Genomic DNA, 14,668 nt, shown 5'->3' with positions numbered 1-14,668 from the left:
TTTAAATTAATTAGAATAATAAAACATATGTTGTTCTATAATTTCGAGTCCATAAAGTAAACTAATTTCCTGTTTCTGCTATTGCTCAGCTAGGGTTACAACTAGATGTATGTGGTTAGTGATTCCTGGTCTGTATCAAGTCTTTTCTGGCCATGATTTCACTTCTTGTTCTATCTACTCACACCACAAGAGAGACATTCTAAGTCAGGGCACAGTTGGACCGGATCCTACACGTCTGTCTCACCTGATCCAGACTCAATCATCAGTTTTAGTGTCACTCTGTACGCAAATTACCCAGATCAATGGGTTGATTTGTTGCAAGTTCAAATTGGGACGAATCCAACTCAAGAGAAGTAGCTGTCTGGTTACAAATGTGTACCAAAACTAAAGTCGGTTTCCACAGATCTACTGATTCTTCTTCTCAAACTTTTGTTGCTACAGTGACATTCTAATCTGCTAGCATACATGGTTGGTTACTACTTCTGGCACTGCTACTTCAAATATTATTGTGAGCAGATGTCTTCGGTTGTGAAAACTACCAAGTCAAACGTCACGTCAACCAGGAGGTTTACTTACTCTCTCAATGTAAGACTACAGCTATAGTAAGAGTTTTGAGGGTTTCACGGTATGAACCATAATGTATGAAAGATGACCATCCTAGTTCGTCCATTCGAGATTTACAAACTTAGCCAGATGGTTTTGGTGATTTCAATGGTGTTTTCTCCCATCCTATCGAATTGTGGAACACGCAGTGGTTTATTGGGTTTTATTATTCCCATTGCTCAATACAACACAACAGAAGAACCCTTTAAAAATGGGTCTTTGGTATGTTGAATTGAATTTAGTCTGAACACTAGAGTCAGGAAGGGTATAGACTCCTGTTCACTTGGTGCAGTGGTCTAAAATGGCTGGTATATATCAATTAATATTACCTCAATTTGTTTCCAGTTAAGCCCAGAGCCACCTAACGCAGGGAAAACAACTTTACTATGGTGAAGTTTATTTTGGTGAGAACAATCTTTCCTTTTAGTTTCACAGACTGTTCAGTTCTTGTCACCATTTCTCTATATCATGACACGCGCTTGGTCAATAGAATTAAGACTTCAGGCTGCTAAAATGCGCAAGTGGCTTTCTGGTTTTAATGGTTATATATTGTAAATTGAATGATGCAAGTCTACAGACGAAACGTTAATAATAAATTATTATTATTTTTTAGATGTGAAGGCATTCAACATTTAATCTTACTTTAGTTATTTTCGTAGTCATTTTTTAATTTAAACGTGCGTATAAGCACATTAAAAAGAGTATTCAGAAAGTTCAACCAGCAAAGTTATAAGGGTACAAGGACTAGAAGTAAAGCTGGTACACAAACCACTAAAGTAGGCTAACAGTGAACTCTGTAGTAAAAAGATGTATCATGACAGAACCGGAAGAAACCTAGGAAACATTTGTTAGAACAATAATTATTCGGTTTATACGACCTTGATAAAGATGATAATTATTCCAGTCTACCTGGAAGAGATATGGTAAATAACACATGGTGTAATGTTCACTTGAAGGACAATTGACTGAATGTCATGATTATGATAAAGAAGTGACAAAAGTGGAAGAAAATAGAAATTTGAGTTTTTCTAGCTAGTTGTTGATTGGAATTTGATTTTGAAAACTATGAATGATCAAGAATGGAACAAATTAAAAAATCGTTCTTATTTTTCTGGCTGTAATAGAGTGAGAATTCTTGAGAAACGCAAACAATTAACCACTTCAAAACCATAGATGTGATACTGTAATGTTAAAAAAAAAAGAGGACCGAGATTGCGCAGCTAATTTTCTTTACATTCACTTGTAAGTTCTTTGAGTAATGTTAGTATAACTAGGATAATTCTCTCACCATCTAAAAAAAAAAGAAACAAAAACTTAAATATCTCCTTAAATATTTTAAACACAAAAACTGTCTTACAAATTCAAAAATATGTCATTTTTAATGTTTTCCAATTGTTTAAAAATGTTACAGTTACAATTCAAAACTATCTTTGCTTTTAAACCTGGATAGCTGGCAGATGGCGCCACAATTCTCATTTACCAAGATGTCAAACACAGATAATGTAATGTTTTATTGATATTTCTATGATGTCAAATAAATTGGGAAATGAAATTAATTTAAATCTGAATATTATCATCAATATCCAAGTTCTGCATGATCTGAAGGTGCTAACTTAATTTACTTGCCTCAGAAGGAATTTATGTGCAGATTTGCAACTAAACAACAAATGTAGTGTACATGTTGTTGATGTGGTATATTTAGAAAATAAGAACACCACACTGGAGGTAATTAATATGTTTTTATCCTTATAACAAAAGCTACGCACGTTATATACATAAAACGACTTGCTTAATAGTTGTGATTGTGCCATTCTTTAAACACTCTAACAATCCAATCCACTCAAGTAAATTTTAAGGCCAACAATAAAATATTTTCTTACAACTACTAAGAAACGAATAAAAGTTATAATATAATTATTTGATGCTAGTTACATCATTGGGAAATGTTAATATGTATATGCATGTAAATATATATATATGTATATGTAGGAAAAGTGTTAATAGGGATAAAAGAATGAGATGATAGCAAAAAACAATTCTGTGTTTAACAAGCAAGGCAACAGGTGGTTCTCTAATCTATGTTTCATTAAATATAAATTAAATAAATTTTAGTGGAGCTTTATAAATCGTATTTTTTTCAGCTAAATAACTTATAATTGATGTCGCTGGATGGAAACAATAGCCTATGAAATTCATTTATCTGTGGATTACAGTGATCAGAAAACATTCCTCACACTTCTGGTAATAAAACCACGTCTTTGACTTTAATTACCCTCAAAAAAACAAATTGCCCATTACGCAGTAAACCTGAAAGTTGGCATATCTAACAACCACCTCTTTTTGAAAGTGAAGGTGCATTACTACAGCATATCTTCTGATGTATTGTAACATTATAAAACAGAAATACTCAAAAATTACAGGAAACCTTTATGGAAGCTTACATAGATGACGTGCACGAGTTTAGAATACTAACAATATTGCTTACAATTATTCCTTTACAGATTTGTATGTGCAAAGGAAGACGTAACACAGAGTTTCACTTTAATGAGGAGTTCCAAGTTCTAGCTATTACTTCAAGATCCTTCAACTAACACTTTTATTTTTGGTAAAGTATGCATAGGTTAATCTTGTGGATAAACTTAGTGTGAATTACTTCACACAGTTTCATCATCATTAATTAAAATGTAATTCCGTAATTCTTATTCATTGAAAGATGACGAGTGCAGTCAATATTTAGCGAACGATTAGGAGAAACATAGTGCAACATAGTGAAAAAAATAATTTACACGTCATAAAAATGGGCTATCTTCTACAATTTTTAACAATAATATACACTTCACAACGAAAAATAAACAATTGAAATAAATAAAATATAAAAAATATGGCAAAATCTATTTGGAAATATAGAAATTAAAACTTTTTATTCAATGATACAATCTATACTAGAGTTAATTGAAAAAAGATATTATAACATTGAACATCTGATTAATTCTTAATGCTTCAATTAAAATCAAAATGATAAAGTTAATTTCATCAGATATTATTTATTATTACGAGATGGCGCCTCACAGCATACTGCAATTTTTACTACACGAGTTCTCTTTTTAAAGCATGTAAATTGAGAAATTATAGGACTACATGATCCATATCAATTCCTTAAATTACCAACAAGCCTTGCTGTAAACCTAATAGCAGAATCATGATTTGATTATCTAATATAACAAATGCAGTACGTATAAAATAAGAGCATCAAGTTCAGATAATAAATTACAGTAACTTTTTTACAAACTTCAGAAATCTACTTAATTACATTTCTTGGATTTAAAAAAAAATCTAAACAACCTCTAACAGAGAACAACAGGCTCCAGTAATATTCAAAACAAAACACCAGTTAATACAGTTCTCGAAATTAGCGACGGCAAAGTTATGGCACTTCATAATACACGTTAAGTACGACAGTAAAATAATATGCCATCGTAAGAAAATAAACTCGTAATTATTTCCTCTAATTTCTTGAGTTTTGAAAGATTAAGATTTTGTACAAAAATAAAACTGCTAATAGAAACAAAAATGTTAAATAATATAATGAACTCACATGCCTAATTTGAGATGCCGAATTAGGCGGATAGCTGTAAAAACCAAGGCGAACGTAAAATATGTTTAAGGAAATAAATCACATTATAATTTGAAACGTTTAGGCTTATCTCTCTAGATATTTCTGAAGTTTAACTTCGAAAACTGCCTCTAGTTTTATGATTTCATCAAAAATATTCAATCGATTTAAGAGAACTAACGCGTCTCGCTTTTACGTTGGTAAGGCCGCTTGTTTTGTACCCATCTTGGGCATTAAGTAATGTTTTCAGAAAAGACCACTACATTTGCCGTGGTGTTATCCTGATGACGCCATTTTTTTTTTGCTCTAGACTTGATGTGCTAATTTCGAGGACTGTTTATATAATTGCCGTGTTTAATTACTTGAAGCTTCTTAGTGGCACAGCGGTCTACGGACCTATAACACTAAAAACTGAGTTTGGATACCCGTGGTGGTCACAGCACAAGTAGTCCATTTTGTAGCTTTGTGTTTGTTTGACTACAAACAATTACTTGAAAGCCTTTTACAACTATCTTCGACAAAACTGAGCTGTAAAAAAGTCTGGTATTTTGATTTTGAGCTGTTAATGCAAATAAAACATAGACAAAATGCATACTTTGGCGATTCTGGAACATAAATATCATCTTAACTCTAATATGTACGTTGTAAATGCACACTGAATTCATTAGTATTTGTATCATAAACTTAATTGCAAAAAGAACGTTTCAAACGTACAAGGGATTCATTGGTATTTCAGACCATTAAATATAATTCCAAAAAGAACTTTGGAAACGTATACTGGAATCACTGGTAGTTAGATTATTAAACCAGAGCTAACATATAAGTTGCAAAGCGACACTGGATAAAAATGAATGAAAATACTCTCAATATTACGCATGCCTATTAAAATCAGTGACGGTTCAACTTCGTCAAGAGCAAAACATTTGTTAATACCGTTATTTAGACGTATTTAATCTAAAGATAAACGAACAACTTTAAATATTTCGGTTTCTGATATATTATTTTTGAATACAGTATAAAATATTATCTTACATCAATTTACACGATATAACAAAACACATGTCAACCGTTTAAAAGCTGCTTCAGGTGACTTTATCACTTAATAAACTTCTAATCACTGGAACGTTTGTGTATTTATACTTTGTGTGTGTCAAAATGAAAAAAAACTTTAAAATAAACACACGTGTACACGTGTGTGTACATATAAATACAATAACTAAAATCAACTAACAATAACATTGGTTGGTTTTGATATTAATTTACAATAACAAAGCAATAAAGAACAAAATGTTCGATCAAGTTAATTAAATCTAAATTATAAAGACGTGTCTATTCGTTTTATTGTTTGCAGGTTGATAAAATTACTTTACTATTTTGAATAGTTTGTTGCAAAGCAGAAAATTAAGCGAGTTTAATTCCATTTCAGACGTCAATCAAGGTAAGAAATTGGGACGTTACACTTCGTAAAGTTATGCAGCTAAAACAACCGTTGTCAGCATATCGAGAGAAATTACTTTCAGTAGCGTTGAGTAGTAAATCAAAGAAATTCCTAAGAGTTGCACGAGCTAATCTGGAGATAGAACACTGAAAACAAGAACTTTATAAATGTTACAGTTCATATTTTGATCATTATACACCGTTGTCAGCTTATTGCCCTCGAAATATGATGTTTCAACTTTCTTTCCAAACTTTTTGTATTAGCTTTACGCACAGACAAACACACATCTTTGCTCATTTTATTTGCTATGTTTTCGAAATGTGAAATTACATATGCTGGAATTATTATGAAGTCAATTGATTTGTTAACTACGTTTATACATACGCTATACAAAAAACAACAACGTGGAAATGATATAATTATATAATGCATGACGAGATTTAATGAAGAATTACAATGAGGCATCACCAATACGACGCAAAAGGGGAAAGATAATTATATATATATATATATATATATAAATCTATTAATGACTTTTATATGATCATGTATATATACCTCAATTTCACAATTGTGTCTCAGCATTCTTTCTTTTGTAAAAACAATGAACTAAGATTAAATGACACCTTATGGAATAAATATTAAGTTCTGTATATTGATTTCACTAAATTCTTGGAGTAGTTTATAACAAAATATCGTTACATTGTGTTAAAATAAGCTACAACTCTTATCAAAATTACACCATTTAAATGTGACCTTTGATAACTTTATTTTTCTGGCTGTAATAATGAAATAATTTAAATGCATACTGATACTTCAAAACTCATAAAGTAATAATAAAAGACTATTTAAATGCAGTTGTAATAATACAAAATAAATATAAAAAAAAACTTTATGCATCAAACCACTACTGTAAAGTGCCTTAGGAAATAACAAATTGGTTAGAAAAATAGATTTAGGGTTTAACTCCTCTGTAGAAGCGAAACTGGACTGATATTGGGCTTGTTCCAACTAAGAAGACATATTGGAAAAATCCGATCCCTTGAATTCCAACAGATTAGTTTAGCTCAGAAAATGACCTTCTCATTAAACCATTGAACCGAAGAAAGTAGAATATCGCCAACACTTCAAACACTTGTTTCTAATGGCAGTTTTAAAGTTTTCTAGACAGCTGAAGTAGAGAAAAGCTCTGCTTAGAACGACATTTTACCGAAAGTTTCCACTTCAAAATGAAAATTTCTACCTATTGTAAATAGGTTAATGTTTGGTAAACGAGTTTGGTATTTTTGAAAAGTCATTCACAAGAGTAATTTGGAACATAGGATTAACAACGCCTTCTTCTGAAGAGTCGCATAAGCCATTGCATGATCACTAAAACAAAACACTTGCATATAATAGCAATAGAAAAGTGAGTTAACTTTAGACAAAGCGGCTAAGTACCTGAAACAGATAAGTTCCTAAAACTTGCTCCATTACATTTGGTGTTGTAATACATATTGCACTAAAACTGGTTCTTTCAAAAATCAGCGTTTGGCATATTCTAAATATTGACAAAGAGTAACGAAGTTTACACACTGTTACGAAGAATGATCAAATGTACTGATCTTCTTTCTCACAAGAACCAAGAGAAAGAGATGCATCTCTCTCCTGCTCTTCGATCTCGTTCTCTAACATAGCTCTAACGGTCAAGTCCGTGGGTGAACTTCTTGGTGTGGGGGTCTTAGGTTTTGTTTTTGAACGGACACTTTTCCTTTTGTTCGGTAATTTGTCTGCTCCGAAACTTACGAGGTCTTTTCGTGCACTAGTTTTGCCACACGTATGTTTTGGATGATCGGTAGAGTTGTGGGAATTATTTATTGTTGAAGATTGCCCTGGACTAGGACCACAGTTAGGTATGTGTTTGAGAAGTTCGGTTATATTATCTTCTATTCTAGTCAACTTTTGATTTAGCCGTTGGACTTCCAGTTTCAAGTCAACTTTCAGATCCATAAGGTTGGCGAGTATCTGTTGATAGTCCGTACTGGACAAGCTTCGCGGTGAAAAGAGGTCCGAGGAAAAATTACCACTGTCGAAGCTATAAGGCCTGCCTCCATATTTCTGTTCTTCCACATGAATATGCCGATGGTAACAGTCTTTATTCTTTCCTGAACCACTGTTTGAGTGGGTGCTGTCGTCATTTTCTTGATGAAAAATCTGTTGACCATCTGGTTCAGCTGTCTCCTCGATAGTTTCTTGATGCGATAGAACTTTGGACCGCTTAGTTGGATTTTTCGCTCCCGGATTTACTATAGCTTTGAAGTCTTTAACCACATGGAGAGCATCCGATTTTTTTTGCAATTATTTCGCCCTTTTTAACCAGGCTCAAGTTTTCTGTCGCCCCCTGGTTTTCTTTGTTGTCGCCTCCTACCTTTTCAGTTTTGGTTAGTCCAATTGCTGGCGTCCATTTTGCAGCCCTGCCTTTTTCTGCTCCTTCAGAAATGTTCAGAAGTTTAAATATGCTGTTTCTGCTAGAGGGCGTTGCTCCACTTTCACTGAATGACGGTCGCTCCACTCGTTCTACATCTGGACTTGGTAATGTAGTCGTCTGGTGGCCAGTCGAGCCGTTCCTCCTGAAGCGAGAGAAAAGTTTGCGCACAAGATGGTCCTGAGAAATCTCTTGCAAAGGCTCATTCCGGCGTCTGTCTCCTAGTTCCTTTTCTCTCTTCACATCGGACACCTTGCGAAATATCAACTGAAAGATACAATGCTCTTCTCAATGTAGATAAAAAATAACAAAATTATCAAAGAAACAATATATATAAAACTTCAGTTTTTAACATTATAGTTCATAGAATAGTTTCTCTCATACTTATGAACAGTTCCTTTATGAAAAACAACTAAATAAGGCAAAAATAGGCCAACTTATTTCAAAACTAGTGGATTTTATTAAAAAGAAATGATATACAATTGTTTAAGTGAATTTAGAGACTCGGATAAAAAATTTATGCTAATTGTTTAGTATTTTTCATTGACAGGATTTGGTATTGGTATTTTCATACTGAATGGCACCTTATTAGTTCATGCACTAAACGACAAGGTCAGAGACTCTTAAAATTTGCTTGTTTTATTGTATTTCGTGCAAAGCTACACGAAGGCTAAATACGAACACCCGTCCATAATTTTTAAACTATAAAATAAAGGGATGGCAGCTATTAAACACCAGCTGCCAGTTCTTATTAGACTGTATAATGGAGTTGACCTTATCTCTTGTAACGTACACATGGTTCTAAATTGCGGAAGGCGATGTGTCTTTGTCTTTTTTTCAGTAACAGGGCTCAAACTACAAAACTTCAGCTTCACAGTTCGTTACGCTAACCATTGGATCGCGCTTGGCTCTGATCCATAAAGTTCGAAAATGGTCGTTCCTAATTTTGAATTACTTACCAGATGGAGGACAGCCAGTCAGCAGCATCCACTACCATAAGGGATTTGTTCTGACTCTTTGAGCCAAAAAAGGATTTACTTTAACTTGTATAATGCTTATACAATTAAAAGTGTGTAGTATGTCAGCAGCATTGCCTCTACAACCTAGGACCTTCTGATCCGTATCCTGACACCCTAACCACTAAGTCATGTCTGGTTTATTGTTTGGTAGTTTGTTGGTACATACACGCACAATTAACTGTCTATGCTGTGCACACAGCAGGGATCGAGTCCCAAGTTTTAGGTTTAGTCCCTCAGGCCTACTGCTGAGCCATGGCTGTTTGACAGAATTGCTTTAATTGTACATAAAAACCTGATTTGTTTGTATTGTTTTACTTACTTATCTGGCTTAATCTCTTTTCGTGTATTTTCTAATGTTTAAAAATTAATATGGTCACGTAAGTGTTCTTTTAAGAGATAACTATTTAAGAAAAACAACAACATAAAACAATAATTTATTGTTAGAAAAGACTTTTTTAACTTATCAAAGTAGTTATGTAATTTGTCAATAGGTGTCACGATTACATACAAAAAGCCAATGTTAAATATTTTACCAGAAATTTTGTTAAATAAAGTCATTTTACTTCTTTCACTTACAATTGATTTGTTAGAACTAGTTATTGAAACATGTTTTAATAGTTTATATGAATAATATTATAGATTTAATTACATTTTCTAGGATTTGAAATAATTTAAAAACAGATAAAACTTAAGTAACCAGTATTTTAAGAAAACATACAAGCTTTTAAAATCTGAAGTAATACACGCAAATTATTTTGTTTTTAAATAATGAGTATTTGAAATTCGTAGAATGACTCATGAATGGTTAAAATATCATCAGTACTATTTAGACTGATAAATATAGATTTCCAATTATTTTGTATCACTGGTTTTACCTAAAAATCAGACTGGAAAACCGGTTTGCACGTGAGGGCAGATTTGCTTATAAAAACTTATTTTTATCATTGCATAGAAAAGGAAGTCTAAGAAGTTCTACCAACCAAAATTAGGTAACGAGTAAGGCCAGGTGTTACTCACGATAAGCTCCCTATCTTTACAAACACTCACAAGTAGCGCTGAAAATCAAACGAAGTCCTTATTATTAATATCTTTTTTTATGGCAAAGAGAAATATAAGTTACTCATATAAGTTGTATTGTGTTGCATTTGCTTTTGAAAATAAATACAAATTTTAAGTCCATTCTTTCTAACGCTCCATACGCGGAACGTTGGTTAAAGTATGCAACTTACGTAAAATGTATAATATATTAGTAAATTAAAGGTTTTCCAAGAACGGATATTCTATAATTCTTGGAACTTTTCTTTGAACAATGATTGTTTTAATGTGAAACACAAGTACGACAATAACATCGTACGTAAACCTACACAAAAGTGATTCTGTAGCAATTTTAGATAAAACAAGTCCATCACACTAACTTCTCCAAAGAGAAGATAAACGACTTATTCCCAAACCAACTTTATGCGATTCTTGTAATATCAATAATCCATTCTTGGTTGGTTCTAGATCTTTTGGCTATTCAAACACTTGCTGCTTTACCCTGGTGACCTTATTAAAGAAATCTCACGTAGGCTATAATTTCATTACAAGAACGTTACAATCTTCCTTGGAGACCTAACGTGGCCTAATGGTTAGGGCGCTCTCCTCAAACCTGCGGGTCGCCGAACGTGCTCTCCCATTCAGCGTTGGGGCGTTATAACGTGACGGTCAATCCCACTATTCCTTAGTAAGAGTAGCCCAAGAGATGGCGGTGGGTGGAGTCTACTAGTTGCCTCCCCTTTAGTTTTACACTGCTAAATCAGGGATGGCTAGCGCAGATAGCCCTCGTGTATCTTTGCGCGAAATTCAAAATAAACAAACAAATCCCAAAAGTGACAGATGTTATTAAGAAGGAAGTTCATTCTCTTTCAAACTCTAAATACACTAAACTTCTAAATACACAAGTATGCTGTACGATAAGACTTTGGATGTTCTAACTTATTAAACCCTGACAGACTCTGTACTCAAACTATTGTAGAATCAGACGATGGGGCTTCAATTGTAATTGTTCTGAGTTGAAGCATTACCTCTTTATTCAAAACAAATCTTAGAATTAACTTTTTCGTGTGAAACCTGATACACATTGCAGAATTGCTTTATTAAATAATTCTGTTTCATTTGGAAAGGGAAAAATATTTCTCTAAGGCCTTTCGGTGAACACGCCAGCATCTTCCTTAAGTTTCCAACCTCATACATAACATTTTCCCTAACTATTATAAGTTACCTGCTAAGTCAACGTCCTTAATTTTTCAGTTCCATTGGATAACATCTCTCATAACTTTAACTTCATAAGCCAATTTTTTACATAGCTTTTCAAATTTTCACTCTAATATCTACCTCGTACAAAACGTGATATTGCTAGATGTTAGGCGTTGAGAATATAGAACATATGCCCAAGTCAGAAAAATTAAAACCATTTGTTTCAGTTTAAAAAAAAGGACACGACAAAAAAAAAAGAGTCACAAAAAGTTCAGTAAATAAGATAAAACGTCATAAGTAGGGTCAACAGTAAGTTTGCGGACTTACAATGCTAAAATCCGGAGTTCATTTCCTCCTGGTGGACGGTCTGCAGATAATCCACTGGGTATTGTGTGCGTTAAGAGAAGAGCAACAACAACAACAACAACAACAACAATTTAATTATCCTCCAAAGTAAAGACACGTCCACTTCTTCGCTTGCCTGAATATAATCTTTTCTGAAGCTTCCATTGTGTCAGTTCAGAAAAACAAATCATTATTCCCAATTTGCTCTTGGTTCATCTAAAGTTAATTTGGACCCATACTGATTCAATTAAGACCATCATATAAGAAGTATCCTCGCAGAAACACACAGTGCTAATACCTGGAGCCTCGTGGTCAATTATTAGACCAAACAAACAGAAACATATAATTTTTATCACTTCAAGTGTTATTTTTCTAATGCAGCATCATAACTGGATATTGGACGAGCCGAAACTGCTAGGCCATTAATGACAGCATTCAAATTATTTCATGTATTTCTTAACAATTACTTAAAATTTTATGATTTAGTCAGTTATTTTCTTTATAGACAGTCTCTAATTACGTTTATGGTACTTTAACAAACTTCCTTCGTGTTTAGCCTAGCGTATGAAGTTCATTTTTTCTGTTTTATTCCTTTTTTTTTCTTCTCTTTTTGGTATACGACTCACTCAGTTCATCTTGCGACTCACATCATTGGTTAATTTATCACAGCGCCGGAACTAGTAGTTTTTGCTTTGATAAGTCTATCAGCTTTGCTACCCGTTTTATTTTTGCTCATTTTTTTGTATCTGATGGAAAAGGAAACGAATTTTAAAAGTTCTTGAGCCTTTTGGATACGTTTTTTTTCCTGTTGTGATTGTTTTCTAATGATCAAGATTGCTGTAATAATTCTCTAGTGATCAAGATAAAATCTCACTTAATGGAGTGATCCAGGTTACTATCTTACTTAAAAGAGTGATCTAGATATTATCTTACTTAATGGAGCAATCTAGATGCTCTCTTGTCTAATGGAATGATCCAGGTACTATCTTAATTAATGGAGTGATCCAAGTACTATCTTAATTAATGGAGTGATCTAAGTACTATCTTACTTATTAGAGTGATTCAGGTACTATCTTAATAAATGAAGTGATTCAGATACTATTTTACTTAATAGAGTGATTCAGGTACTATCTTATTTAATAGAGTGATCAAGGTACTATCTTACTTATTAGAGTGATTCAGGTACTATCTTAATTAATGGAGTGATCCAAGTACTATCTTAATAAATGAAGTGATTCAGATACTATTTTACTTAATAGAGTGATTCAGGTACTATCTTATTTAATAGAGTGATCCAGGTACTATCTTACTTAATGGAGTGATTCAGGTACTATCTTATTTAATATAGTGATCCAGGTACTATCTTACTTAATAGAGTGATCCAGGTACTATCTTACTTATTAGAGTGATTCAGGTATTATCTTAATTAATGGAGTGATACAGGTACTATCTTAATAAATGAAGTGATCCAGATACTATTTTACTTAATAGAGTGATTCAGGTACTATCTTATTTAATAGAGTGATCCAGGTACTATCTTACTTAATGGAGTGATCCAGGTACTATCTTACTTATTAGAGTGATTCAGGTACTATCTTAATTAATGGAGTGATCCAGATACTATCTTAATAAATGAAGTGATTCAGATGCTATTTTACTTAATAGAGTGATTCAGGTACTATCTTATTTAATAAAGTGATCCAGGTACTATCGTATTTAATGAACTTTATTACTTCAACAGTTTTATTAAGAACTGTCACGGTTTTTCTGTGTTAAAATACCTTTTCTGTCATCATCTCGTTTTTAACAAGTTTAGATTGTCTGCCACCTCATCTCTCAGTTACTGATATAATCTCAAGTATGGTATAGATATTAACATCATAACACAACAATGGTATATTTGTGTTGATTGAGTGGAGAAACCTTGTGTGTTGATGTTTTCGAATTTTATCAAATTAATTGGACAATATATCATCGTGCTGCGCTCTATTGAAGTCAGGTTCCTTACTCGAATAAGGAATTCCCAGAATAATATAATTTGGGAAAACGGATGTCTGTCCGTAGGGTTTGCACTTAGCTGAACCATTTTTTTTTCTCACTGTCAGCTCTACGTGGCTATATTCAGGGCACGTTCAGTCAATTTGTTAAAAACTTATATCCCTGAAGGTACAAATATTGAAAATGCTGTTCACAAGGAAGTTTTAGAAACAACTTTTCCAATACGAATTCGATAGCGCTTAGTTTTAAATCGTGGCTGGAAATACCACAACTTTACACATCTCGTCGAACTTCAACACGTTCTTCTAACACTATTATATCACTTGGGAAAACAAATGTCTGTCCACCCATTGCGTATGAATATAAAGAGGAAGAAGAGAAAAAGAAATATAGCAAAATACAATTATATGTATAGGTGTAAGGCCTACTAAGAGAGACTCCTATGGATGCATGTTAATTTCTGTGTTGTTAAAATTTAACAAAAAAAAAAAACTTTTTTTTTCTACTGTAAAATTCTTAAATCAAAAATTTCAGGTAATGCTGTAGTATCAAAATGATTTTTAAAAGCCAATTTTCACAGTATTGCTTATGTCGTTTTATGCTATTAAACCATGTTACATTTTTTTATTTTTCAAAAAATGCCCGTGTAATAAGCATGTTTAAACATGTTTTATATTTATTTGAGTTTCGAATATAGTTGCTGGGCAATTTTCTAAAATATTCTTTACAAATTCAAGTTCTAAGAATCCTGTTAACAAGTGCAAAAACATGGATAGCCAATAAAAACGTTTGAAGGTGGGGTGAGAACTCACACTATCATCATTGAAAGAGATTATTTTTAGTTTGTTTGTTTTTGAATTTCACGCAAAGCTACTCGATAGCTGTCCCTAATTTAGCAGTGAAAGACTAGAGGGAAGGCAGCTAGTCATCACCACCCACCGCCAACTCTTGGG

General features: G+C 32.9%; 1 protein-coding gene across 1 annotated transcript in view; it reads right to left on the bottom strand.

Moving 5' to 3' along the window:
- Positions 1-4,509: 4,509 nt before the first annotated feature.
- The window catches only part of LOC106461810 (potassium voltage-gated channel protein eag-like), a 112,307-nt gene continuing 102,148 nt past the window's right edge, over positions 4,510-14,668 (bottom strand). Inside the window, exon 10 of the mRNA XM_022388941.1 lies at positions 4,510-8,385. Within this exon, the coding sequence (XP_022244649.1) occupies positions 7,957-8,385 (429 nt within the window). The 3' untranslated portion in view covers positions 4,510-7,956. The remainder of the gene's footprint in view (positions 8,386-14,668) is intronic.

Source organism: Limulus polyphemus, unplaced genomic scaffold (genome assembly GCF_000517525.1).
Source record: "Limulus polyphemus unplaced genomic scaffold, Limulus_polyphemus-2.1.2 Scaffold41, whole genome shotgun sequence".
Taxonomy (NCBI): Eukaryota; Metazoa; Arthropoda; class Merostomata; order Xiphosura; family Limulidae; genus Limulus; species Limulus polyphemus.
Note: the sequence above shows the minus strand (reverse complement) of the source record. Positions and strands in the feature narration are given on the sequence as shown.